Source organism: Sus scrofa, chromosome 2 (genome assembly GCF_000003025.6).
Source record: "Sus scrofa isolate TJ Tabasco breed Duroc chromosome 2, Sscrofa11.1, whole genome shotgun sequence".
Taxonomy (NCBI): Eukaryota; Metazoa; Chordata; class Mammalia; order Artiodactyla; family Suidae; genus Sus; species Sus scrofa.
The window spans coordinates 102129118-102156667 of record NC_010444.4 but is presented as its reverse complement, the minus strand read 5'-3'; the positions used below and the strand labels follow the sequence as shown (position 1 = coordinate 102156667).

The window sequence follows — 27550 nt, the reverse complement described above, 5'->3', positions numbered from 1 at the left end:
TTGCCTGCTCCAAACAAGATTTGTAGACCAAAAAAAAAAAAAAAAAAAACCTTCTGAATTTTGCCCCTATAAATTTATGCCAAGATAATTTCAGTAACTGTTTCTAAAATAAAAGCATATGAAATATGTTGCTTTAATTGTTGTAACTAGGCAAAAAGTCTTATTCTGGCTGCAAGTAAATTATAATTATGATATCTTAATTTAAAAATTTTGTTATAGTTGATTTATAATCTGCTGTACAGCAAAGTGACCCAGTTATATATATCTATATATATATATATATACACATATATATACACACACACATTCTTTTTCTCATATTATCTTCCATTATGTTCTATCACAAATGATTGGATATGGTTTCCTGTGCTGTACAGTAGGATCTCATTGCCTGTCCATTTTAAATGTAAGCGTTTGCCTCTTCTAACCCCAGACTACCAGTCCACCCCACTCCCTCCCCATCTCCCTTGGCAACCACAAGTCTGTTTTCTATGTCCATCAGTTTCTGTTCTGTAGATAGGTTCATTTGTGCCATATTTTAGATTCCACGTATAAGTGGGTATCTTTTTTTTTTTTTTTTTTTAGGGCTGCACTCCCGGCATATGGAAGTTCCTAAGCTAGGGGTCAAATTGGAGCTGTAGTTGCTGGCCACAGCCACAGTCACCATAACATGGGCTGCAACTGTGACCTACACCACAGCTTATTGCAATGATGGATCCTTAATCCACTGAGCAAGGCTAGGGATAGAACCCATGTCCTCGGATCCCAGTTGGGTTCATTACCGCTGAGCAGTGATGGAAACTGCCATAAGTGGATATCTTAATTTTTATATTATTTGAATCAAATTGTTTGATTCAAAAAGATTTTTTTTTTCTTCTCCTTTTAAGTTCCCTAGCTTCTTAAATATCAGCTTCTTTGGATGTAAAGGACTGTTCGTGTACCATGTTAGTGAGTCATCTTCTTGGTTCATTTTACTGCCTTGAACATTGTGGTCTATAATGACCTAATATTTACCTAGCTTTGTTTTACCTTCTTGAGATTAGAGTTCAGTGAAGTTGGCAGAAAATATAAATAATTCTTTTTTTTCCAACATCAAATTGTGATTGAATTTGACTTGTTTATTGATAAGCCAGAATAAGTTGTGGATCTTAAGATATCTTGTTTATTTAAAATTGTTATTATATTTTATATTTTAAGATTAAATGAAGAAATCCTTTGCCTACCAATTGAAAGATCTTTTTATGGCTTAAATTAGCATATAGTCCTCTTGCTATTCATTGCCTTCATTTAAGAGTAAACATTACATTTATTTCTCTTCAAAGAATACTGTATTACAAAGAATACTATATAATACTGTAATCCTTACTGTGAAGAAAGCTAATATCCTGTTTTGCATTTTATAGAAGCTAATATTAAAACAGAATGCTTTCTTAAACTCTTATAGTTACCGAAATATATTTGTGTTAGTGTTTTTGCTATGTGACTTTGAATTATTCTACTTGCTTCGTGTGGAATTGAATTGATATTGATATATGTTTTGGGTCCTGGTCCTTAGGATCATCTAATGTTTTATCCTACTATATGGAGAGTGAATATAATTCAAATACAACTTAATTTCAACAAATATTTATTAATATATACAATTTTTCAGATACTAGGTGCTGAGGATGCAGCAGTTAAACAATGATAACAACCCATCAACAGCAGTCAGAAATCCTGTGTACATGGAACTTACATTCTGGTGGGGGTTGGGGAACAGATAATAAATAAGATAAATAGGTAAAATATATAATAATATGTGATAATATATTGGTTGGTGATAAGTGCTTTGAAGAAAGATAAATGCAGTGTTATGGAGGAGTGCAGTGGTTGAGAGTAGAGGGGACAGAAATGATGAAATTTTAAATAGTGTGGCCTGGGAAGGTTTCAGTGAAAAAGTGCCATTTAAGAAAAAATATGAAGAGGTAAGGGAATAAGCTATGTTTATTTTAGAGGGGAAGAATGTTCCATGTAGAAGGAATTACATATACCTTTTTTCAGAGGTTAAATTCCTTAAGTTGATTGGAAATATTACAGTTAGGCAGATATCATTGCAGGTTCATTCATGCTTTTTATTTTGACAGAATGTCCAGCAAGGAAGTAAAGACTGCTCTAAAAAGTGCTAGAGATGCAATCAGAAACAAAGAATACAAAGAAGCTTTGAAACATTGTAAGGTAACCACTATTTTTTTCTTCCACAATACTATGTTACCTACTTATGAGCATCACAGATTTGTAATATGTGAATCATCTACTGTCTAAATGTAACAGAAGTGGTAAGGCCACTTAGAAGAGCCATCAGAGTGGTTGTGCAGGGATAACCTACTTCTGCCACTTAGTTTTGTCTTCCTCTGTACTGGTAACTTATCCAAACCAAGTTCTCAAAACCTGAATGTGTCTCAGGTATCTTTTGATGGGTTGTGTGGTGGAACACTGTTGTATCTTAAAGTTTTCATTCTTTAATGATATGTTGACATTTTAATTCTATTTGGTTTATGGATGGGAGAATCAGGATTCTAAAGCTCCTTTATATGCTGATGGGAATGTTCTGCTCCAGAGGGAGGCATTGAAGGTGCAGGTGAGATGCAGGATAGCTGTAGGAATGAAGTCCTGGGGAAGGTGAGTGTGGGTGGGTCTGGAGCTTGAGAGGAGGGCCTTTGATCCTTCTTCCATCTTAACAGGAACAAAAATAGATGACTGTGAGGTTTGTAGATTTGAGGGTGGGAAGATAAATGCTTCCCTCTGATGGCTTCTATTTTCTTAGTGAGGAATAAGCTGAGGATGGAAGAGGAATTGTATAGAACTTTTGGTATAAAAGAATGTATGAAATAGTTGTTACTCATAGTGGGAAAAGAAACTTAACAGTAAGGATTAGAAAGAAGGATTGGTGAATGTCCATTTGAAGTTTTATGTTATCAAAGCTGTGTGGCTATATAGTTTCTTCGTTCATGTTCAGCTTCTCAGGCTTTGAGATGGGCATGGTGGAATTCAAGTATGTTTAGTGAGAAAGATGAGGGGAAAGAGAGGCAAAGGAGTGGAGGATGTTGTTGATAGTGATGGGTTATGGAGTCTAAACTGGAAAAGAAAGATAAGAATTAAGAAATAGGGTGACAGTAAAGGAGGAGAAGATAAAAAGACTGGACATAGCAGAGGCTAAAGAATTGTTACCATTACAGTAATTGAACTGACAGGATAGGAGAGGTGCATCCTGGGGATCTCGGGATTAGATGGCTGAGTAGTGCTGAAGGTAAGTGACTGGGAGGCCATGGTGTTCGGTGGGTCATTGAACGTTGGAGTGATTACAGGAGTTGAAGTGGAGAGGAAGGATACAGTATTTTCAGTGAAGGAAAGGGGAGTTCCTAGGAGGTTGGTAGATGGTAGCAACAGAAGGACATTTTTTTGCAGTATAGCTGGATGGCTTGACCTTCAGAGGTACTGGGGTTGTTGAAGGAGGAAGCAGCAGAAGAAGAATGAAGGTGACACTGTGAGCAAGGAGAACTTTATCCTCACCTTCTGGTCTGTGGTGTGTGGAAGATATGACAAAAGAAATCAGTTGCAGCACGTAAGATCTGTAGGGGAGTAGGCAAGTTTCATTGAGGTAGAACTTGGCACAGTTAAAAGAAAGGTTGAAAATAGAGAGGGACCTTGGCTGGCTCAGATTGGGAATTCCAGAGGTTGCAATAAAGAGTTTAGGACAGTGGAAGGGAGAGAACTGGAGAAGATGGGGGGAATTACATAGCAAAATAGAGTGAGAGTCACAAGGAGTAAAGGATTCCCTTATGGGGTTAGGTTTCTGGTGGTGACTGGGTCCAGCAGGGATAAGGCCATGACAAAACTAATTCTGATCTAGAAGAAGGTGGGCAGTTAGTTAAAACTATGGGAGAGGGAGTTTCTGTCATGGTGCAGGGGAAACGAATCTGACTAGGAACCATGGGGTTGCAGGTTCAATCTCTGGCCTCGCTCAGTGGGTTAAGAATCTTAACCTTAGCTGTGAGCTAAGGATCTTAACCTTAGCCTTGAGCTGTGGTGTATGTAGTTTGAAGAGGTGGCTCAGATCTGGCATTGCTGTGGCTCTGGCTTAGGCCAGCAGCTACAGCTCTGATTAGACCCCTAGCTTGGGAACCTCCATATGCCGCGGATACGGCCCTAAAAAGACAAAAAGACAAAAATAAATAAATAAATAAATAAACAAAACTGGGGGAGAGAAAAAGGAGGTGGGGAGAGGGAGGCGCTGTTTCCTTCAGCACTAGGCTGATCTAATGAATAAATGTATGAATCTGTTTCTAGTACTAGATACAGCAGTACCACGGCAGCCCTCTTCTGATTCAGATAGGAATTACACCAAGCAGTTTGTAATTTATACTGGAGAGACTCAACTAGAAAGCAAAGATGAGAACTAGTCAGTGGCAAATGTGTGATTACTTTATGTGTAATAACCTAGAATGTTGGTTGAGACTGAATGAAATTTTTAGTGGTGAGATGTTACACCTTAATGTGTCGACTGTATATTGTCTGATTATTGCCTTGTCTGCGTCTGTCACTCAGTATAAGCATTCCTTCTGGGAGCCTGCTCTGCTCTGCCTGTGTAGATAGTTTGGAGTCAGGTACTTTTATATCATCTCAATACTTCATACCTGCTTTCGGCACACTGTTATAATTATTTCCTTAATAGTATGTTTCAGATTCTGAAACCCTGGTCATCAGGTAGATAGTAGGTTTTTAACAATTGTTGGGTTGACTATGGCATTTATCATTTGCTCAGTAGTTATGTTGGGGACACAAGTGTTAATAGCCCCCGAGTTCGGAACTTGGCTTTGGTAATTAATTAGCTCATTGCTGCTGGTTTTTTGGAAGGTAGCATTGTGGAATAGAGTGGAGCTTGTGCTGTATATTGGTGAGAGGTTGCTAGAAGTGTTACGTGGATGCACATAAGCCTAATAATCTGACTGTTTCAACTCATGAAAATGTTGTCATTTTCTTTAGAATATGTGAAGTTTAAGAGCCTATTTTGTTTTAGCTACTAGTTTTTTTTTTCACTAGAACATCTTTGCTTTCTATTTCAAACTGTTTTACCTTAGCATGTAGTTGTTACTTCTGAAAGCAATGGCCCTACATTTTTATTCTAGTTGACAGATGTTATTTAAACCTCCACAGCTAGTATTTATTTTGAACATATTTGGTATAGTCATATTGGAGTCAACCTTCTTCTTAGCCTTTAATTTCGGTGAAAAAATCTATCTGTTTAATATGGGGATATGTTATCATAGTGAAGGAAACTATGAAAGTTAGATAAGGTGAAAGGATAAGGAAAATAGTTTTCTGAGTGACTAGTAGCAGTATGCTCTGGAGGCTGACAGGATGGTTGGGTGGTAAGAATAGTTTTACTGTTCTTTTTATACTCACCATTCTCGGGGGCAGAGGGAGGCATTTGGTTGAAACATCAGAATTACTTGGACAGCTTTTAAAAAGTATACTTCGTATTTTGGAACCCTTACCATCACTGATCCAGTCTAGTTCCCTTTCTCCCTGAGGAAACTAAAGACCAAAGATGTTAAGGGGTGTTATTAAAATCACCCAGTGAGTTGTAGATCCAAATATCCTGACTCTTACATAGACTGTCTTTTTATTATTGTTTGTCCATTAGCTTCCAAAATTTAATGATCTTCTCTTTTAATTTTTAAATCAGACAGTGTTAAAACAAGAGAAAAATAACTATAATGCCTGGGTTTTTATTGGTGTTGCTGCAGCCGAGCTAGAACAACCCGATCAGGCCCAGGGTGCCTATAAGAAAGCTGCTGAACTAGAGCCAGACCAATTACTAGCTTGGCAGGTATGTTGATATTTTTTTCTTTTTTTTTACTATGTTAAAGAAAAAAACTTTTTCCTATTTTTCACACTACAGGTACCAGCTTTAAAATAAGCATTTAAATCTCCATTTAGCCGGTATAAGAAAAAAAAATTATTGATCCTTTAAACCTAAAAGTTTAGTTTAAAAAAAAAAAAGTTGTGTCAACGATGGTGTTTATCACTATTTAACATACAATCCAATGGATTATTTTCAAATTTTAGAGCAGAAATTGAAACATGATTTTATAAATCTCCAACTTAATTATATGTGCATATGAGAGACTTATCAGGAATATTCTTTGCACTTCTTGAGGGAAAAGAAATGTATATTAATACATGCTTTTAAAAAAATGAAATGATAGAAAACATTGAAATTCTTTTGAGTTCAAGTTAAATTCTTTTTTCTTATTTAATGGTCTGTGTTACTTACTTGGCTTCTCCAGCCTTTGCATATTTAATAACTTTGTTTCACATCTCGGTCACATCTTAGAAACTGTGATTAGTAGGAGGTAGTAGGCTCTGGAGAACATGAACCTGTTTGTCTCAGGATAACATGAACAAGAACACGAGGAGCGGTGTCTGTTAACATCTCTCTGATGCCCACTTTTATTATATTGGTTTAGGAGATCTGATCTTTATTTGAAGCAAAAATGACAGTTTCCACATACTAGGATATTTCTTGTTTGACAATATAAGAGTAGTGTCACCTGCAGCTGCATGTAAATCAGTAAAGTTAGAACACACTCTCACACCATGTACAAAAATAAAATGTCTTAAAGACTTAAACATAAGACATGACACCATAAAACTCCTAGAGAAGAGCATAGGCAAAACATTCTCTGACCTAAATCATAACCAGTGTTTTCTTATGTCAGTCTTCGGAGGCAATAGAAATAAAAACAAAAATAAACCACTGGGACCTAGTCAAACTTAGAAACTTTTGGGTAGCAAAGGAAACCATTAAAAGAAAAAAAGGTAGTTCCTGTTGTGGCACAGTGGAAATGAATCCGACTAGGAACCATGAGGTTGCAGGTTCGATCCCTGGCCTAGCTCAGTGGGTTAAGGATCTGGCGTTGCCGTGAGCTGTGGAGTAGGTCATAGACACTGCTTGGATCGGGTGTGGCTGTGGCTGTGGTGTAGGCTGGTGGCTACAGCTCCTATTAGACCTCTAGCCTGGGAACCTCCATGTGCCACAAGTGTAGCCCTAAAAAAGCAAAAAAAGAAAAAAGAAAAGAAAAAAAATTAAGTAAATAAAAATAAATAAAATATGACACAAATGAACCTATTTACAAAACAGAAGCAGACTCACACACCTAGAGAACAGACTTGTGGTTGCCAGGGAGAAGGGAGAGGAGTGGACTGGGAGTTTGGAGTTGTAGATGCAAACAAACCATTACATTTAGAAAGAATATAAAGCAAAGTCCTACTGTACAGCACAGGGAACTATATCTGATTTTCTGGGATAAACCGTAATGGAAAGGAATATAAAAAATGTATATATGTATAACACTTTGCTGTACAGCAGAAATTAGCACAACATTGTAAATCAACTATAATTTTAAAAAAAACCCTACGTATAAAGGTAAAAAAAAAATCATGTCACATGGTAACATCTTAGGGGTTAGGACTATAATAAATATTAGAAGGTTTTTTTTTTTGTTTGTTTGTTTTTAACTGTGGAACACTTTCCAAATATATTTTCACAAGTAAAGAGAATGATAGAATGAACCCTTCTGTGCCCATCATCTAGCTTCAATAAAAACCTATTCATGGCCAATATTTGTACTTTTTTTTTTTTCTTTTTTTCTTTTGTATGGCTCCACCCATGGCATATGGAAATTCCCGGGCCAGGGATTGAATCCGAGCCTCAGCTGTGACCTCAGGTATGGCAGCCCTGGATCTTTTAACATACTGTGCCAGGCTGAGGATTGAACCCATGCCTCTGCAGCTACCTCAGCTGCTACAGTTGGATTCTTAACCTATTGTACCACAGTGGGAACTCCATGGGGAATATTTTTTCATTTATGTTTTCATCTCCTTCCCACCCTCAATTATTTGGAGGCAAATCCTAGACATTATTTCGTCTCTAAATTATAATAATCTCTATTATAAATAATCTTTATAGATTGTCACTTTATTTGGCAAAATAAATGTGAGCACACTAGAAGTTTTTGGAAAAATAATCTCTTCTGTTTCCTCTTTTAGGGGTTAGCAAGCCTGTATGAGAAATGTAATCATGTAAATGCCAAGGATGACTTACCTGGTGTTTACCAAAAGCTCCTGGATCTTTATGAAAGGTAAGCAGTGTATGGGGAAAGGCTAGTTTCTTGAAAGCTTGAATTAGGATAAATTGATTAAAAATGCTATAGAAATACTCCATATATTTACTGGGAATTGGGAATTATTTTTCTTTCAAACTGTTGGTATAGAATCTCTTGATTCTGATTGCAGCACTAATAGTAACGGGATTGACTAACTTGAGAACTTAAATGTTATTTTTCAGTCAATATAATGGGAGATAATATTTCTTAAACCTTTTATTTTTTATGAAAGGTTCATTTTATAAAATTTTACTCTAGTATAATAGAGGATGTGTTCTAATTTAAAATAGTGCCTGGTTTATTTAGGGAATATTTTAATTTTTGTGTCTGAAGTCCTCTTGTTTTTACTAATCGGATTCAAAACTCTTTTTTTCATTCTAAGTGTTGACAAACAGAAGTGGTGTGATGTCTGTAAGAAACTTGTGGATCTGTATTACCAAGAAAAGAAACACGTAGAGGTTGGTTAATGATTTGCTGGGGTGGTAGATTTCTTTTAATAAAACCATTATTAGAAGAAAGCTTTCATTTAGCTTAGGGAAAAATTTAAAAATTAATATGTATTATGGTATTAATACAAATTACAGTGCTTTGAAAACTATAACTTGGAATTCAAATTTCAGGTGTCATACTTTCCAAACTCTTTCAAACATGGGCAGGTGTAAATAAAATAATTGAAGGTATCATCTCTAGAATTTAATGACCCATTTGTGGTGTCCCATAGCTGCTGCTATAAGTTATAAGGATTGGGGTGTTACATTCATCATTCCTTTGTATACTCTGATATCTCAGTCATACTTCTTATGAAATAGGCTATTGTGGATTTGCTTAATCACCTTATTTTTTATGAGATTCATAGTAGATAGAGTTCTGTGTTTGCTCTTTTTATGTATTAGCAGGCAAAAATATTTGCAGATTTTATATTTTTAATGGCATTTTAGTAATTAAGATAAAATAACCATTTAAAATCTCCTTGATAGGTGGCCCGAACATGGCACAAATTGATAAAGACACGGCAGGAAGAGGGTGCAGACAACCAAGAGCTTCATCAGCTGTGGAGGAAATTGACTCAGTTGCTGGCTGAGAGTACTGAGGATCAGAATAATGAGACCCAGCAGTTGGTATTGACCCATTTATTCTCCAGTTTGTGTCATGAAAGTTGATCATTTAATTGAATTTAGAAAATGGAAACAGAATGGTATCATATAGAAGAGCCCTATATGTGAGACTAGATATTTTGTAAGTGTTGAATTTTAAATTCATAGAGTTCCTGATAAAGTCAGAAATATAGGCCTGCAGTCTTATACTAAATCTGGACAGAGTGGAAATGGTATTCATGGCGTCAGAATTTTATTTCCTTGTATTTGTAAGAATCTACAGTAAGTCAGTTACTTAATCACTGTAAAAAATAAACTGTGGGAATTCCTGCTATGGCACTGTGGGATTATCTGTATCTTTGCAGTGCCAGCACGTAGGTTTGGTCCCTGGCCTGGCATTGCTGCAGCTGTGGCCTAGGTCACAGCTGTGGCTCAGATTTGTTCCCTGGCCTGGGAACTCCATATGCCAGGGACTGGCTGAAAAAGAAACTACAAAGTTGGCCTTTTCAAAACTGCTATAATTTATAAAAAGTTTTACCTTAAAGGTGTGTTTCTTTATATTTTGGAGTGCTGAATTACTTAGAGGCTTAGCAATTCAACTAGACTGTTTATATTTAGTACTTAGAGTACTTATACCTAGAACTATTCCTTTTTAATATGCAGACTTTGAAGTAATTGGAAATAATTTTTAAAAGCCTACAAAAAAACCCCATTGGTTTAGAACCATAATTTGAAAATATCTTCATCATTCTATTTTCTATATTCGTTAAGTTTAAAAGTAAACTGAATTTCTTTTTTTGTCTTTTTAGAGCTGTACCTCCGACATATGGAGGTTCCCAGGCTGGGGTCACATCAGAGCTGTAGCTGCTGGGCTATGCCACAGCCACAGCAACACCAGATTCGAGCTGTGTCTTCAGCCTCATGGCAATGCCAGATCCTTAACCCACTGAGTGAGGCTAGGGATCGAACCTGGGTCCTCATGGATGCTAGTCAGATTCATTTCCACGGAGCCACATTGGGAATTGCCCCTGAATTTCTTATTATAGTAAATAGCCACTCAATGTATAATTGTTAAGTTGAGTGGAATTTTTAAATGTAAGCAATTGTAGGACCTATATAGGATGAGAAGCTCATTTCTTGGTATGTTTGTTCATTTGTTCACTCATTAATTTGTTCCTTTAATCAGAAAGTGTTTAGGGGAAATTTATCACTCTATGTCAGACAGTGTCCTAAGGGCTAGGGGTGAAAATGAGAGAGTAAGATTTGCATTTGTTTGTGTAGTGGTTTATCTATATATGGATTCAATTGTGGAAAAAATCGGGCATTAACAAAATTAGGTGATATATCAACTTCTCTTAAATCATGTCTTCATATTATGACTTCGTAATATCCTTAAAATAGTATAGATTATTAGAGTATCAAACACATACCAAAATAAGTAAAATGTTTTTTAAAATTGTATATACCATACCCCTCCATGAAAGAGAACTAATTATATTTATCATTTTAAGAACTGATTTTAAATGTTAAAAATAGGATAAAAGGATTTTTTGGGGGGGTTATTTTCACCTTGAATGCTAATAATTCTCTGCTTTATTTGTGTTCAGGAAAAAATGTATCAGTATTTTCCCTGTGGATTAATTTCATTATTATTTTTTAAACTTGTTGTGCTAGACTGTTTAAATTAGGATTCCTTTTTTTTCTTGCAAGATCATTAACTTTATCAGAACAGTATTAATATAGATTTTATACCATACTTTACAGAGGAAATTTGAGGTAGTGAACTGTATTATGATTTTCATTATAAAGTCATGGAAATTTATTTTAAAAAATGCTTAACTTACATAACCAAATGAATGATATTCTTTAAAAGTGCTTGTCTTGGGTTATAGTATTGCCGTTCTTGCTCAGGACATATTTAGAAGGCCTCTTCTGGAGTTTCTTCAAAGTAGGTTAATAATACTGTATAAGAAATTATTTCATTATAGTTCAGTCATATCTCTGGTTTTCTTTTACCAAAAGTATAACTTCATAAAAAATGTTTTTGATACCAAAGATGTGCTATCATGAAGATGTTCCAAAGAATGTATTGGTGATTATAGAAGAGACGTTTTAGAAGTGATCTGTGCAGTAGCAGTTCCCCTGACATATGAGACTGTGTCTCCCTGACTACTTAATAGGGAACAGCAGGCACTTTTGAGAATGTATTATTAAATTAATGTCAACTAATTCATAGTTTCCCTTTTTGGTTTAGTGTGGTGTGCTGGCCAATTGGGTTAGAATGTATCCCAAACTTAATTATACATTTTTTTTTCTTTTTTGAAATTATATGGGTCAGACAATAAAACACTTCTGCAGGAGTGTCCGTTGTGGCACAGTGGGTTTTGAGTCCAACTAGTATCTATGAGGATGCAGGTTCAATCCCTGGCCTTGCTCAGTGGGTTAAGGATCTGTTGTTGCCGTGAGCTGTGGTGAAGGTTGCAGACTCGGCTTGGATCCCATGTTGCTGTGGCTGTGATGCAGGCAGCAGCTCTAGGTCTGATTTGACCCTTAACCTGGGAACTTCCTTATGCTGTGAAGTGTGGCCCTAAAAAGAAGAAAACAAACAAATACATTTGCAGTTTTTAGTTCAGGGTGTAGTTTGTTTAAGTGAGTCTTCTATGTTCAAGTGTTTCAATTCAAGTCTTCTGTGTTCAAGTTGTCGTTTAAATATGGTGCAGACAATAGCTTTTGTTTTTTTGTTTCAGCTTTTAACTGCTTTTGAAAATGCACTGGGCTTATCAGATAAAATTCCTAGTGAAGATCACCAAGTGCTTTATAGACATTTCATTCAGTGTTTATCCAAAGTAAGTTAATTTTAAAAATTTCTAATGAGGAAAATGCTCACCAGTATATTTTGCTACTACTCAGTTTCTTTTACTTTTATATTTTCAAGTTTCCTCATGAGACTTCTAGGTTGAAGAAGGCCTGTGAAGGAATGATAAACATCTATCCCACTGTACAGTATCCATTAGAAGTGCTTTGTTTGCATTTAATTGAATCAGGTAATTTCTTCTTTATTATATTGTGTGTCCTAGAGGTGTGAGAGTGGTGTTGCTGTCAAACAAAAATTGTTTTAGTGCCTGTGATGTATATGGTATTGTTTCAGTATTTCTAGACATGAAAGCAAGTACAGTGTGTAGTCTTCGTATGTGCAAAAAGGTTAAGAAGCATAGGAAAGTATAGTGACGCAGAAGAATTATGAGCTACTAGGTTCTTTGTTGATCAGTGAAGTCTTTTTGAAGGTGAGAATTGAAGATCTTGAATTTTCCATAGAAATTAGATGAACATGAGAAGGTGAAAGATACTCCAAATGGCATGAGCAGAGTTATAGAAGTTGGTGCGGTTTGGGGAAATAGTACAATAATTTTATTTGCTGTAGTGGGAAGAATAACAGATATATTTTAGTTAAGTGGGTTGGACCATCTTACATAGGGATATGGATGTCATGCAAAAGATTGTGTGAAAGATGAGCATTCTCAGTGTTGATATGTTGTATGTCAGTGTCACAAGTACATTGTTATGTTTGTGAATGGTTTTCTTTTTTTTTTAATTTTTATTTTATTTTATTTATTTTTTTTGTCTTTTTCTTTTTTTTGCCATTTCTTGGGCTACTCCTGCCGCATATGAGGTTCCCAGGCTAGGGGTCTAATCGGAGCTGTAGCCGCCAGCCTATGCCAGAGCCACAGCAACGTGGGATCCGAACCGCGTCTGCAACCTACACCACAGCTCACGGCAACGCCATATCCTTAACCCACTGAGCAAGGCCAGGGATCGAACCCGCAACCTCATGGTTCCTAGTCGGATTCGTTAACCACTGAGCCACGACGGGAACTCCTTCTTTTTAAATAAAATAATGCACTTCAAGTCAGAGAGTATGTCTTAGTGTATGCATCATGCTTTTGCTTCTTTGTGTATTTTGTTTGGAGGAAGATAGAGAAGTGATGACAACTAGCCTGCTGGGAGTTGCCAAAGCTTGTAGCCGTGAATGTCTTGTGCCTGTCAATTTACAGGATGTTGACCGCATTAGTTTTCACAAGAGCTGCTGTCCTTTTTGTCAGTGTCTGTGCTAAATAGATATTTAAACATTTTTTTGAGTGTTACTCCTGTCCATGCCTGTATTCACCTGATATGAACAAAGTTCACAGAAGTCATTCATTAGAATGGAACTAATACTACCAGCACCAGTGTGAGTGACAGTGATTGCAAATTATTACAGAGCTTTCCTAATCCATTTAAGCTTTTTCACTAAATGAGTATACACATAGGAATGCTGTGTTTGTAACGTAATGACCATCACATGTTTTGTAATTGAAACGGTTGAAAACTAGTGCTAGAGAAAACTGAGGGAAGATTCCTGTTTAAAAGTCTCATTGCACCTACCTTGGCTCTCCCCACTCTGACTTTCCTGTATGAGTCCAGCTTGTACTACCCCCGCCCTGGTGTCTAGGTTAAAGTACAGAACTCTTACCTTCAGTGTTGGACTTTTTTTATGGTGAAAAGTAAGTAGATCCCCTTTTCTTTACTTTGACTGAGTCAGAGATGTGCAAGAGAACTTTTCACTACCATGAGAAAAGAAAACATTGAAAGTATTGTAGAGAGTAGATTACAATGTATAAAGCCTTAAACCAATATGGGGTGCAGGATAGATGGTACAGAAGCTAGACTAGATTGGGTAGATAAGTGATACTGGGAATAGATGAACTATAGGAATGAATGAACTGAGAATATGATAGCAGCAATAGAAAGTAACTGCTGAATGAAAAATGAAAGATATTTCTTAGAGGCGAAGGGAGGGAGAAATCACTTTTAACTTTAGGCTCTCCTGAAAAGTTGCACTAACCAATGATGGTGTGTAGGAAAGGTCACTTGTTGAGAAGAGATGCTAATGGACATTCAAAGGGAGATGCCCATGGGGTTTGCCCGTGTGAGATCCATACTCAGACTAAACCATAAGGTTTGGAACTCATGTGCATGTAGGTGAAAGTGAATGGAGTGGATGACTTCAGGGGATGCCTAAAGGGCAGAAAAGTGAAGACTGTACTTTGGGTAGTGATGAGTGTAGGGAGGAAGAGGGGGAAGTGGGAAACGGAAAACAGAAGCAAAGAAGTCAGACAGGAGGCTAGGGCACCCTGATGCAAAGCAACACAGAGAGCAAGGAAAGAGCATGTTAGAGAGGAGCTCTGTCTGACGCATTGGGCAACTAATTAATTTTATGATTAGGAGGCTTTTAGAAGGCTGCTTTTTTGGTCAAAGTGATTGATTTGGAACTTAGAATAAAATGATGGGAAAAGAGTAGAAGTGGTTAGCGGGTATAAAGAGAAGAAATCCAGGGACTGACTGATTATTTAAGTGAGAAGAGGAGGAAGCATGAGAAGGGGAATAGTAGACATTTCGAGGAGAAGGAGAATTGCAGTTGTTGTGCCTGGTAGGAGAGTTTTAAGAATAAAGGGCTACTTAATGTTACGGATGTTGCTTTGAGGTCAAGAGGATGAGGCATGCAAGAGACCTTCAGTACGAGGAGCATGCTTATAATTTGTGTGTGGGTGTGTGTGGGTGTGGTTTTTTTGTTTGTTTGTTTGTATTCCTCTGATAGGAAGCATAGTTCTAAATTGTCTGGTTTCTTCAAATTTTAACACGAGACCCAGTTTGTTCCCAAGATAACAGAGGCCATATTATGTGGCCTTTGGCACCCATCCCTTCATCCCTTTTTTTGATGTTACAATTGCTATTGAGAAGTTAATCTCTGGTGTTCAGTCTTTTCTTTTTGTTCTGGTAAAACTATTAATGGTTTGTGCCATTCTCTTGTTCTTTACCTGCTTGCATACTAACTGGCATAAGAAGATAATCTGGCATTTCTTTTGGAGGGCTGATTTAATGCTTTCTTAATGCCTATAATATGGATTTGTCAAGTATATATACCCTAATATCCCCCAAACCTACACATTTTAGAATAGGATCAACAAATAGTTTGCAGAGTTTTGACCATAAATTCAATATTTGACAATGTATTCTAATCAAGAGATAGCAAAGGGATTATGCTGATTGATTAGAGAGGGTGTTGGTTTATGTGGGAAAAAAAATCATTCTTAAAGAGAGTTTGGGGTTAGGTATTTTGCAGAATTGAAAGAAAGGTCTATATCCTGGCAAAGGAAAGTGGGTAGGTGGATATTTACACTTCTGGTGCACCAAGGGACACTCGTTCCCTGCTGTAATGTTGCTTGTCAAAATTTGTGAAATGGAGTTCCCATTGTGGCTCATCAGGTTAAGAATAAGACTAGTATCCATGAAGATGGGGGTTTGATCCCTGGCCTCGCTAAGTGGGTTAAAGGATCTGGCATTGCAATCAGCTGTGGTGTAGGTCGCAGACACAGCTTGGATCTGGCATTATGGTGGCTGTGGCTTAAGCTGGCAGCTGCAGCTCTGATTCGACCCTTAGCCTGGGAACTTCCATATGCTGCAGGTGCAGTCCTGAACAAACGAACAAACAAAAAAACCAAACCCAAAAACAAAAAGAAGATTTGTGGAATGGTGCTGTTCAGGCTTAGGTACATTCTGATATGAACCATTATTCTGGGGTGGAAGTTTAATAGTGAATGCAGGACAGTAAAAAGCTATGCTTAAGGATTCCTTCCCTCCTTCCTTCCTTCCTTTCTTTCTTTTTCTTTTCATTGCTCCTTTAAGCCAAACTTTGTGCTACTGAAAATCTATAAGGTTTCTTACAGGCGATGTGTCCTCCCCCAGAGTACTTTAGTACTTGCAGATTTTGCTACTTCACAGTAGTTAATCACTGGGTTCTTTTCCACTGGGGACAAATACATTTCATTCTCTTTTGTCCTCCCTTGCATGTTAAGGCTTGAAGATTCATTTTCAAAATAACTTAGTTTATAAGATTCATTTTCAAAATACCTTAGTTATAATACATTTCATTCTCTTTTGTCCTCCCTTGCATGTTAAGGCTTGAAGATTCATTTTCAAAATAACTTAGTTTATAATAACTTACATAACAAGTAGTAAATAGCTTTCACAGTTGTCATCTGATGAAATGTTATTTCATGCTAAATGACCTTTTTGATTTACTTTATTTTGCTTTATGCTGAAATGCAGGAGGAAATGAAGGATTGATTCTTTAAATCCACACAGAAAAGAGCTTGAGATTTTGTGTTCTAGAAATATTAGAAAATCCAAGTGAAAATAAAGAAATGAGTACACGCTGTTTTTCTCTGAAGGCTAGATCATTTAAAAGAAAAATTCTGTAGCATTCATTGGTTTGTTTGGGATGTCAGAAATAAATTATTAAAAAAAAAAACCCACCAAAAAACCTCTCACCTTTTTTTGTGGTAAAGTTTAATAAACAGAATTCTTATAGGTATTATTTAGCATCTCCCTTGAACCTTTTCAGAACTTCTTTTATCAGCCATTAGTCTAACCTGCCTTATTGACAAATAAAAATCTTGTTGCCGAACTGTTTTAAAGTAACTGAATCTGGAATCTTAGAATCTTTTAAATATTAAAAAGGAACAGATAAGTAAATGATTTTCTGTTCAAAAGCAATGAAGTCTATTTCCTTTCTTCTGTTCTTGTCCTCCACATTTACTTAGGTAGTATTTTCAGCAAGAATTAATATGGAAAAGTGGATTGAGGGTTGAAGCTGCAATGTTCTTTCTCTCTTTACACAGAATCACTGCTGTTGTTATTACTGTTGATGCTTTTTGTGAACACTAGAGAAATCCTATAAGTTCACCTGGTCATATCTAGAGAGTATGTTATCCAGAGCTAGACATGAATATAGCCTCCATGTAGCTCTTTTTGCTTCTATCATTGTGCTCCCAGATGTCAGCAAAGGAGAGAGAATATGTTAAGAAAATTTACCTTGTTTTAAAAGGTTTTTGTGTTCATCCTGCATTTTGGAACTTTTGGAAACTATCTTCGTGGGCCTAGCACACTTTATTCACCTCTGTACAGCTTTTAGTTACCCAAAATATGAATCATCATTGGAAAAATGCATGATTGACTTTTGTTTTTTTTATCCAAGGTGTGTTTTCTGTGATAAGGGCAGTTTTTGTAGCCAGGATAGTCTCTCATCCTGAATTATGAATTATGTTTCTGTGAAGTAAGAGAGTTTTGACTCAGTTGGGTAGAACTTGAAGGTAAAATTTTAGTAACTTTTTTTTTCTCTTTTAGAGATTTAATATTTTCCACAGTAATTCTCAGCTATTGTCTATTAATAGATTAAGCCTTTGGGGACATCAATTCATAATGGTATTTTTAAAGGATCATTACCATATTTAATGAATGCCTACCATTACAAGATACCATACTAGTTCTCACCCTTCAGAAATTTTAGTTTAGCTATGGAGGCAACGAAGGTAGGGTGTATATGTTATAAAACTAATAACACAGTTGGTGTATAGTATTGGTAGATATTGAAGACTAGTGGTTCTTAAAGTGTGATCTCTGAATCAGTAGCATCAGTTTCACCTAAATGGAACTTCTCAAGTCTAACGCCAAACCTACTGAATCAGAAACTTTTGAGATCAGGGCTCCATGTTTTTTCTTTTAACAACTGTATTCTGATATAACAAGGTTATTCTGATAGCTAGTTTAGACATTATCACTAGATAAAAGTGGGGAGGGGAATCCCTCAGTGGTTTGCTTTTGGAGGATATACGGTATATGCAGTGTCCATTCTTGGAATTCATATTTCTGGAAATGATAGAACATATTGCAGAAAGGAAATTCATGTCTAGAGGCAGGCTCATGTCTTTTTTACTGGTTTATTGACCAAAGTAGTATTTCTTCCAATTTATTTTCGTATTTCACCAAAGAGTATTGAAATTTTAATTCTTTAGCATTATGAATTCTTAAATTTTTTGTGCTAACTTGGACTTCTAAATTAATATATAAAATATTAATTAGAGATTACGTATTGCTATGTATCTGGTTTTGAAAAATTTGAAATATGTAAGCTGAAATATGTATCATGTAGAGAATTCACTTTTGACCTCTATTACTGAAAGAGTGGTTCCATGTGTGGTTTGGGGCTATATGTTTTATATCGATATTAAAGCCTCAGGTCTCTTTTTCAGATAAATTATTTTTACTTGTTTGCTTTGCTTATTACTTCAAGCTATAGTCTCAACTACTTTTTAACAATTTTCCTAATGTTATTAAATAATTTATTAAAGTGGTGATTGTTAGTCACAGTTTGTTCTCAAAGCAGAAATCACATTTTCCACCTATTTCTATGCTTTTTTGGGAACTGGAATTCTGACATTGAGGTTGGAAAAAATGGAAATGTAAAAGAACATACAGTGTTGTCTAAACTAAATTTTTTTACCAAAATAAATTCAAAGTAAATATAGGCATTAGATGATTTTTCCATAAGCTTAAATATTAACTTACATAGGAAAGGAAGGTTTTGAAAAGATGCAGAAATATACTGCTGAACTTGTAAACTTAACAAGAATGTGGGAGTTCCCATTGTGGCTCAGCGGGTTATGAACCCGACTAATATCTATGAGGATGCCAGTTCAATCCCTGGCCTCACTCAGTGGGTTAAGGATCCAGCATTACTGTGAGCTGTGCTGTAGATTGCAGAAGGGGCTCGGTTCCTGCGTGGCTGTGGCTGTGGCGTAGGCTGGCAGCTGCAGCTCTGATTTGACCCCTAGCCTGGGAACTTCCCTATGTCACAGGTTGGACCCTAAAAAGCAAAAAGAAGAAGAAGAAGAAGAATGTGACTAAGTCTTCGTACGGTGTCCTCTTAAATAGCCTGTCTTTTGGTCCTAGGGTTCTGGAATAGTCCACTGTATCTGCCTTCTTGGCTGCCTCGTCTCTAGCAGCTCCTTGTTGCCCAAAGTGGGACTGGTGAGGATACTGTGCTTTGACAGGGATTCCTTCTTCTAACAAGCAGAGTTGCTATTGCTGAGTAGGGAAGGGAGACCTGGTGGCAAGTAGTGGGCACTGAGTCTTAGCCTAGTGGCAGTTAGCAGTGGTTTCTTGCTTGAAACCCTTGAGTGTGACAGCAGGTTTGGTTTACCCACACTGCTGTAGGTTAAGTGTTTTCCATTCAGGTATTTAAAAAGAAGGAGGAACATAATTTTATGTTAATTTATGTAGAAAATATTAATGTTTTCTACATTTGTTGACCTATTTAAGTTTTGAACTCCTGGAATCAGGATCTGGAGGGTGTATGTGTAAGACAGCTTTTGAAATTTTAGTATATAGGTTTTGACACATAATCGGTATATGTATGCAAATAAATTTTTCTTTTAATTCCAGGAAGTCTTACTGATGAGGGAGCACAATATTGTTGTAGATTAGTGGAAATGGATTCGAAAAGTGGTCCAGGCCTCATTGGTTTAGGCATTAAAGCATTACAAGACAAAAAGTATGAAGATGCTGTTAGGAACTTAACAGAAGGTAAGTGTATGGTGTGCAGCATATGACATGAGGTATGGCTGTTAGTCAGCAGGCATTTATCTTTGGGCCTCTCTTTAAGGAATATGTATTTATGATAGAAGCAAAAAATGTACTTGAATACTCGGGAGTCGGCTTAATTTTGGATTCTAACTCTGCCACTCACTAAGTTTGAGACCTTAGGAAAATTGAACTTTTGTGTCTCAGTGTTTCCATTTGTAAAATAAGGATGGTATTTCCATCCTTAGAAGGCTTTAATTTAGTCCTGTCAGGTATGATGTTTCTGGATGAACTTTCATTCAAATTGAAGTTTGATAAATACAAGCCTATGGGAGGAGCATTTTAGGCCAAGATTGAAATAGCTTAAGGTGAGAGGAAAGCTGATATCAGGGAACTCCTGACAGTTCAGCAAGATTCGAAAGTGAAGTATGGGAGCAGGAGGGGGCAAGAATTGAGCCTGGAAAGGGGCCTTACAAACCCTGTTAAGGAGTTTGCATGTTGTCCAAAGTCAGCTGGGAACCAGTGGAAGATTTTAAGCAGGGGAATTTCATAATCCCATATGTATTTTTAGAAGTATTCTGGCTACAGTGTAAAGAATGAATTGAAGCACTTGCAGTGATCTGGGATGGATGGTGGAGGTCTGAACTGAAGTGGTGGTGGCAGAGGAATGGATTGGGACATGGAATCAGTGTGACTTTGAGACTAGAGTGGGAAACAGGGGAGAGCAGAGGAGTCTGGTTTGGGGAGTAGGTGGCAGTGCCCTTCATCTCAGTAGTAATAGAAAGCTTGAATTTTGTGATTGCTCTTATCCTTTCAGGGTTAAAGGAAAGTCCTCTGTGCACAACTGGATGGTATCATCTGGCAGGAGCCCAAGTCAAAATGCATAAACCTAAGGAAGCCATTCTTTCATGCAATCAAGGTATTCTATACATTTTTAGGGTGGCTAACCCTGTTTCTTGTCATCGTAAAGGAGGATGGTAATGGTGCTATATTTTGTATTTTAAGTTGCTAATTTAAATTTCATTGAGGAGGTTATAAAAAACACCAAGTCTGTATGTGTGTCTACTAGTATATTTATTTTTAAATCGACAGTGAATATTTATCAAAGGTTTCCTACACTTGGAATTTTGACAAAGTCAGTTGAGGCTTGTGTGGTGATGCTCTATCTTTATAACGGAAGTTTCTGGGGTGTCCTTCACTCTAATGTAGATTCTTGCTTCCTCTAATGTAGATAATAGATAAGGAAAGCCTATTTTAATATGTTCACATAGGTCAGGTGGGGGGATAGGAAATCATAAAAGTGATTCACTGCTCTTGACCAGCTGGTGACATTGCCTCTATAGTTGCGTAACAGTTTATTGTAGTTCATCCTAATTCAGCTTCTTTCCCCTTCCGTTATGGTTAATGTGCTATTTTTGTGTCATCTTTGGCTTAGGGTTAACCTTTGTTATGTAGCAGTTATAGATAGCCTTTGTGGTGTTTCAGGATGTTCAGTTTTATTATATGTTATGTGAAGATAGACTTTTATTTCTTTAAGATATTTTTTTCAATTATAGTTGTTTTACCAAAGTTCTGTCAATTTCTGCTGTACAGGAAAGAAGATAGATCTGTTTTAAATTCAGATATTTTCATAAAGAGTTCAGGGAAGAATTTATGTTTAGTTTTGATTTTTTTTTTTCTTCATGTGTATTGTTTTGGCCATCTATGCTTACTATATCTGCAGTTTGTTATGTGTTACCCTTCCTTACAAAGAAGAAAAAAAAGTGAAGTGATATGGTTGTCTTCATTCAGATGTCCTTAATTTTGTCAGCTCTGAAGAACATAGATAATCTTGGTGTGTCTGGCAGTCTTCATCAGAAGAATCTTTGTCTTCATTTGAAAGCAGAGGCTTTGATTAAACTTTCAGATTTTGAATCTTCAGAGGAAGCAATCCGTACTCTTGATCAGGTAGTCTTACGGAATTTTTCCCTTCAACTTATTTAATTTCCAGTCATCCAGGCATCAACCTCTCTCTCCTTACTACAGATATTTACAAAAATTTTATGTTAGAAGTATGAATTTATCACATCTGCACTTTCATAAATAATTCACACACTCATAAACTCCTAAAGTTATTTGTTTGCCTCTTGGCTAAGTACTTACAATGCTCTTCATATGATGCAGTTTCTTTCTTTAGTTCTTGCTCTTATTCTCCTTTTCTCCTTTTGCCCTCTTGGGTTGTCAATATTTTATTATTATTAATTTGGGATTCTAAATTTTTCCCTCAGGAAAATATTTCACAGATTATTGACAAGAATTATTAAGGACACTAATAGCTTCGTGGTAGAGAATGTTGTTTTATTCAATTTGAAAAACAGGGGAAGATTGACATTTAAGAAGAAAACTGATTTCTTACTGTTTGGGGTTCAAACAATTTGAAATTCCCTAGCAAATAGCTCTGATTCGACCCCTAGACTGGGAACCTCCATATGCCTCGAGTGTGGCCCTAAAAAGCAAAAAAAATAAAATAAAAACAAAAAAGATAAAATGAAAAGTTCTGTGAAGAACTGGTAGAATCCAAGTCTGAGACAGAAAATGTACAAGATGAACCAAGAATATAAGGCTATAATTCAAAGAAACTATAAAAGGCTGTTAGAATTATGTTAGAGCTAGCATGAATTGCTTTTTATTAGCTCAAGAGGGGATTCTTTGAGCACTAGTTAACACTAGTAAAACTGCAGTAGATTAAAAGGCATCATTTATGTTTAAATCCATGTGTTGATGATTTAAAAAAAAATCAACATGACATCCTCATTAAAATAAATCTTTGAAGGATGCCAAGGAAATCAGTTGGAAAAAATCAGAAATACTGTGTTTCTTTTATGAACTGTTCTTCAGAATAGTAAAATAGATAATGAGAAAAGGGGAAATTTCTCGTGGTTTAAGTATTCTATTGAATAAGGAAAGTAGGAATGATAGAACTAGAAAATCACCATTTTGCAGTCCATAATGAATTAACAGATCTGGGATCAGTGTTTGCTAATAACATCATGAGAAAAAAGACAACTAGACATAATCAGGTAGAAGTACACATGAGGTGTTCTTGCCAGAATGTCAAACCTGAGTCAGATCCAACTTCTACACCTACTAACTTATAGAAGATACAGGGGACCAGGGAACGTGTCAATACCATGAAAATCCATTCAGCAAGAACCAGGCTCTGAAAAACTGTGATGGTAGTCCCAGTTTTTCAACAGTTAAATTGTAATGGAATAAAAAAAGAGATGTAAGGGAACCCTATAGATTAAAGGAGACTTAAAATATGTAAGCCAGTGGAAATGTGTGTACCTTACTTGGATTTTGGTTAAAACAAATTCTTTAAATATTTTATGAGACAACTGATAAATTTGAACACTGGCTAATTGTTTGATGATATTAAGGATGTATTGTTGGTTTTACCTACATGTTTATAACGGTAGTATAGTCATGTCAAAAATGGACTTATTTTTCAGATGGAGGTATTGAAGTATCAGATGAAAAGTTATAATTTCTGGGGTAATCTAAGCAGGAGTGGTGAAATAGGTGGAGGTATAGATGAAATTGGCTTTGAGTTAATTTTGAAACTGGGTGGATGAATACATGTGGGGTTATTATGCTATTCTCTAATTTTTTAATGTGTTTGAAATTTTCTTTAATAAAATACAAAGAATGAAAATATTAATAGTGATAAAAATCAGGACTTAATCTTTATTCTGTGATCATTCTTTAATTACAGTGAACTTTGCTGCATGGTCGAAGGATAATTATAGCAATTCTTTACCATTATTTTCTAGGTTTCTGATGCAAATAATGTCCCAGGACTTTTAGTTCTCAAAGGCTTGGCCCATCTGAACAAAGGCTCATTAGATGAAGCTTCAAAGGTTGGTGTTTTCATTTAAACTGAGTTTTTTTAAGTTAAGAGTTATATTTATCTGGATATGGAATTGACAGATATATACTTTATAGATTATGGAAGACCTTCTGTCTTCTTACCCTGACCTAGCTGAAGCTCATGCCCTGGAGGCTTTGATTCATTTTACCAAAAAGGACTATCTACAAGCAGAAAAGTGGTACGTATATAGATTGCTCATAAACCTAGTCATATCTTAATTTATTATTTCTTGAAAATTCAAAATGAGTGTATTTGGTAAAGATCCAGTCTGGGGGAGTTCCCGTTGTGGTGCAGCAGAAACAAATACAACTAATATCCGTTAGGATGTAGGTTCCATCCTTGGCCTTGCTTATTAGTGGGTTAGGGAGCTGGTGTCACAGACACGGCTCGGATCCTGCGTTGCTGTGGCTGTGGTATAGGCCGGTGGCAACAGCTCTGATTTGACCCCTAGCCTGGGAACTTCCGTATGCTGTGGGTGCGGTCCTAAAAAGCCAAAAAAAAAAAAAAAAAAAAAAAAAAGATCCAGTTTTGCATAAATTTGGTCTTTGTAAACCTAAGCATTTTCAAGAAATGTGGCACAGTAACTAGAAAATTTTGTGATGGGGTTGAAATCTCATTAGCTGAACATAATGTTCAATAAGCATGGATAATTTTGGGTTTTAAGTTCCTCTACTTCAAATACTTTTTTTTCCTCATGATCTGAATCCTAAAATAATGACTTTTGTCTAATTTAGCATCATTTCATCATTCAAACTTTGATTGTTCCAACTAGGAGTCTTATCTTTTTTTATCTATCTTTTTCCCTTTTGTGACTTAGTTTCCAGAGAGCTCTTGAGAAAGATGCTGAAGTTGCTGAATATCATTACCAACTTGGATTAACATATTGGTCCATGGGTGAAGAAACAAGAAAAGATAAAACAAAGGCTCTTACCCACTTTCTAAAGGTAATACATGTTAATTTTTAGTTCTTAGTTGAGATGGATTCATTATAAAATCATAAGTAATAATCCCATAAGATAGGTACTTAAAATTACTCTTTACTGAATTGTATTTTGTATTTTATCTTTCACACATAAGGTTTTGGGAGAAAGTTGTATGAGTTTTCAAGGAGAATATTAAATCATAAAAATGTAAAAGTATTTATAAGAAACGTGACACAGAATTACCTCTGGAAAACAATATTGTTTTTAGGTAATTTCCACTGTACTTGTATCAGCAAATGAGTCTTTTTTTTTTTTTTTGTCTTTCTGCTATTTCTTTGGGCTGCTCCTGTGGCATATGGAGGTTCCCAGACTAGGGGTCTAATCGGAGCTGTAGCCACTGGCCTACACCAGAGCCACAGCAACGCGGGATCCGAGCCGCATCTGTGGCCTACACCACAGCTCACGGCAACGCCGGATCGTTAACCCACTGAGCAAGGGCAGGGGACCGAACCCGCAACCTCATGGTTCCTAGTCGGATTCGTTAACCACTGCGCCATGATGGGAACTCCAGCAAATGAGTCTTAAATGCGTCTTCATGTTTAACTTCTTATATTTTAGATGTGTACCATCTAGAAGCTTTACATTTTTATCTTGACTCATAAAAGGAGATTGATACAATAATAACTCTAATTTTATATTTCTTTTAACAAGGAAATAGTATTTTTATACTTGCTTGTTTTCCAAAAGCAGTGATGGCCAGTTGTTGTGTCTTTTTAAAGTCTTAACATTAAAATATGTTTTGGCATATTTTTGTATATTTAATTTTTTTCTTTAATCGGTGTGTTTTTAAAGGGACCCATCCAAACTAACTTTAATATTCTGTTATTATCAATTTTTATTTTATAGGCTGCCAAACTGGATACATACATGGGCAAAGTTTTCTGCTATTTAGGTCATTATTACAGAGATGTAGTAGGAGATAAAAACAGAGCCCGTGGATGTTACAGGAAAGCTTTTGAATTGGATGACACTGATGCTGAATCTGGAGCTGCAGCAGTTGACTTAAGTGTGGAGCTTGAAGAGATGGTATGTATGTATAATAATTTAAAACTTTGCTCTTTTTTTGAAAAATCCTGTGTCTGGAAATAGAAACGTATATTTCTGTTTACTTGAAAGTTTTTTTAATTATTTTTATTTATAGGTGCAATAGAAATATTTTTGCCACTGCTTAAAAATAGAGTACATTTTCTTTTCATTGGCAGATATTAAATTACTGAATGTCAAAATTTGGTTCAGTATATTACCAGTGTAAGTTTAAAATATCAGAAATGGTAAATGAAATATATTTGTATATTTTCCATAAGTTTTCAGTATTTTTATACTTAATATCTCTAATAGTAGTCTTTTCTTTTTATTAGGAAACTGCCTTAGCTATCCTAACAACAGTCACTCAAAAGGCAAGTGCTGGAACGGCAAAATGGGCCTGGCTTAGGCGAGGACTATACTATTTGAAAGCTGGTCAACATTCTCAAGCAGTGGCTGAGTAAGGCACCTTACTATATTTAAACTCTGTTAGATGGCCTAGTGGTTCCTTAAATTAAACACTTTTATATCCAAAATGAACTTACAAGTTGCCTCAAACTAGGTTGTATTTTAAGGGAAGAAATAGCAAAATTTATTTATGGTTTATTGATTCTCATTATTTGCACAGCACTGGAATTACAAAATTGGATTAATTGATGTCCTCATATTAAGGAGAGAGCTGTCCATTAAAGTGAAGTCTTAGTAGTATCATATATATAGTAACTTCTCAATAGAAATTCAAGGAATGATAAAAAGCCAAGGTTGACATCTTTGTTGTTCTCCCGCTGACAGGCATTGTTCTGGGGCAGGGAGACATTGGCAGCTGAAGAGCATTTGGAACAACTCAATTTTAGTAATTTGGTTTGAGCTGTATTTAAAGGTTAAAAAAGTATGTTTGAATCAAAGTTGTTTATGGTTTATGGTTTACAAGCATTTAAAACTTTTTCGTGGATATAGAATTTGATCAGAAGCTTAAAACATGACTGTTATTATTTTTCAACTCTCATATGTTAGTTTTGGTAGGAGGCTTGGTGAGATTTATTGATGCGATGAGGCGTATTGAGATATATATCTGTTCCGATAGGATAGGACACTGGCGTTCTCTCCCATAGTTAAGGAAAAAAGAAATTGGGGTGAGAAGTTTTTCAAAAAAGTGTTTTGTTCTTATTCCAAAATTATAATAAACTTTCTTAGTACTAAAAAAAATCATATCATAAAATGAAAACAGGTATACTTGCTTTAAATAGCACGTTTATCCATAGGAGGAACCATGTCTGATTCAGTTAAATTATTTTATATGTTTCTTTCTGATGTGTAAGTAGTTCTGTTACTTTGAGTTCTCTTACTCTTTTCTTGAAATTTTAGTTTACAGGCAGCATTAAGGGCAGACCCAAAGGACTTCAATTGTTGGGAGTCACTAGGAGAGGCATATTTAAGCAGAGGTGGCTATACAACAGCTTTGAAATCCTTCACAAAAGCCAGTGAGCTGAACCCAGAATCCACATACAGTGTGTTTAAGGTTGCGGCAATACAGCAAATCCTAGGCAAATACAAAGAAGCTGTAGCTCAATACCAGCTGATCATTAAAAAGAAAGAAGATTATGTGCCTGCTTTGAAAGGTAATTTCTTTTTAATAGCTCCTTTGTCTTTCGTGATACTGAAGTTTAAAATCCTTGGTTAAATTTCTAAATCCTTGGTTAAATTTCTAATTTAATATCAAATAACTTGAAAAGGACTTATTTAGTCAACAGCAAGTGTACAGTACAAACCTCTTATAGTATAGCTTGTTATGTAGATTTGAATATAGAAGGATCAGATTTTGTTTTGTAACAATAACTAGAAATATGATAGAGATTTAGCTTTTAGATAAATAGC

General features: G+C 35.9%; 1 protein-coding gene across 5 annotated transcripts in view; it reads left to right on the top strand.

The window, feature by feature from the left end:
- Positions 1–27550, top strand: part of TTC37 (tetratricopeptide repeat domain 37) — an 84346-nt gene that overhangs the window by 7353 nt on the left and 49443 nt on the right. For 3 of the 5 annotated variants that reach the window (XM_021084543.1, XM_021084545.1, XM_021084544.1), the window contains 16 exons: positions 2124–2214; positions 5726–5869; positions 8092–8183; positions 8590–8665; positions 9185–9325; positions 12049–12147; positions 12237–12345; positions 19622–19762; positions 20577–20678; positions 21570–21706; positions 23572–23658; positions 23744–23847; positions 24487–24613; positions 25499–25678; positions 26011–26135; positions 27041–27294. In XM_021084543.1, coding sequence (XP_020940202.1) covers positions 2125–2214; positions 5726–5869; positions 8092–8183; positions 8590–8665; positions 9185–9325; positions 12049–12147; positions 12237–12345; positions 19622–19762; positions 20577–20678; positions 21570–21706; positions 23572–23658; positions 23744–23847; positions 24487–24613; positions 25499–25678; positions 26011–26135; positions 27041–27294 — 2008 coding nt within the window. In that variant the 5' untranslated portion in view covers position 2124. Of the gene's footprint in view, positions 1–1651; positions 1780–2120; positions 2215–5725; positions 5870–8091; positions 8184–8589; positions 8666–9184; positions 9326–12048; positions 12148–12236; positions 12346–19621; positions 19763–20576; positions 20679–21569; positions 21707–23571; positions 23659–23743; positions 23848–24486; positions 24614–25498; positions 25679–26010; positions 26136–27040; positions 27295–27550 lie in introns of those variants that run through there. The other 2 variants (XM_021084546.1, XM_021084547.1) reach the window with 2 other exon arrangements.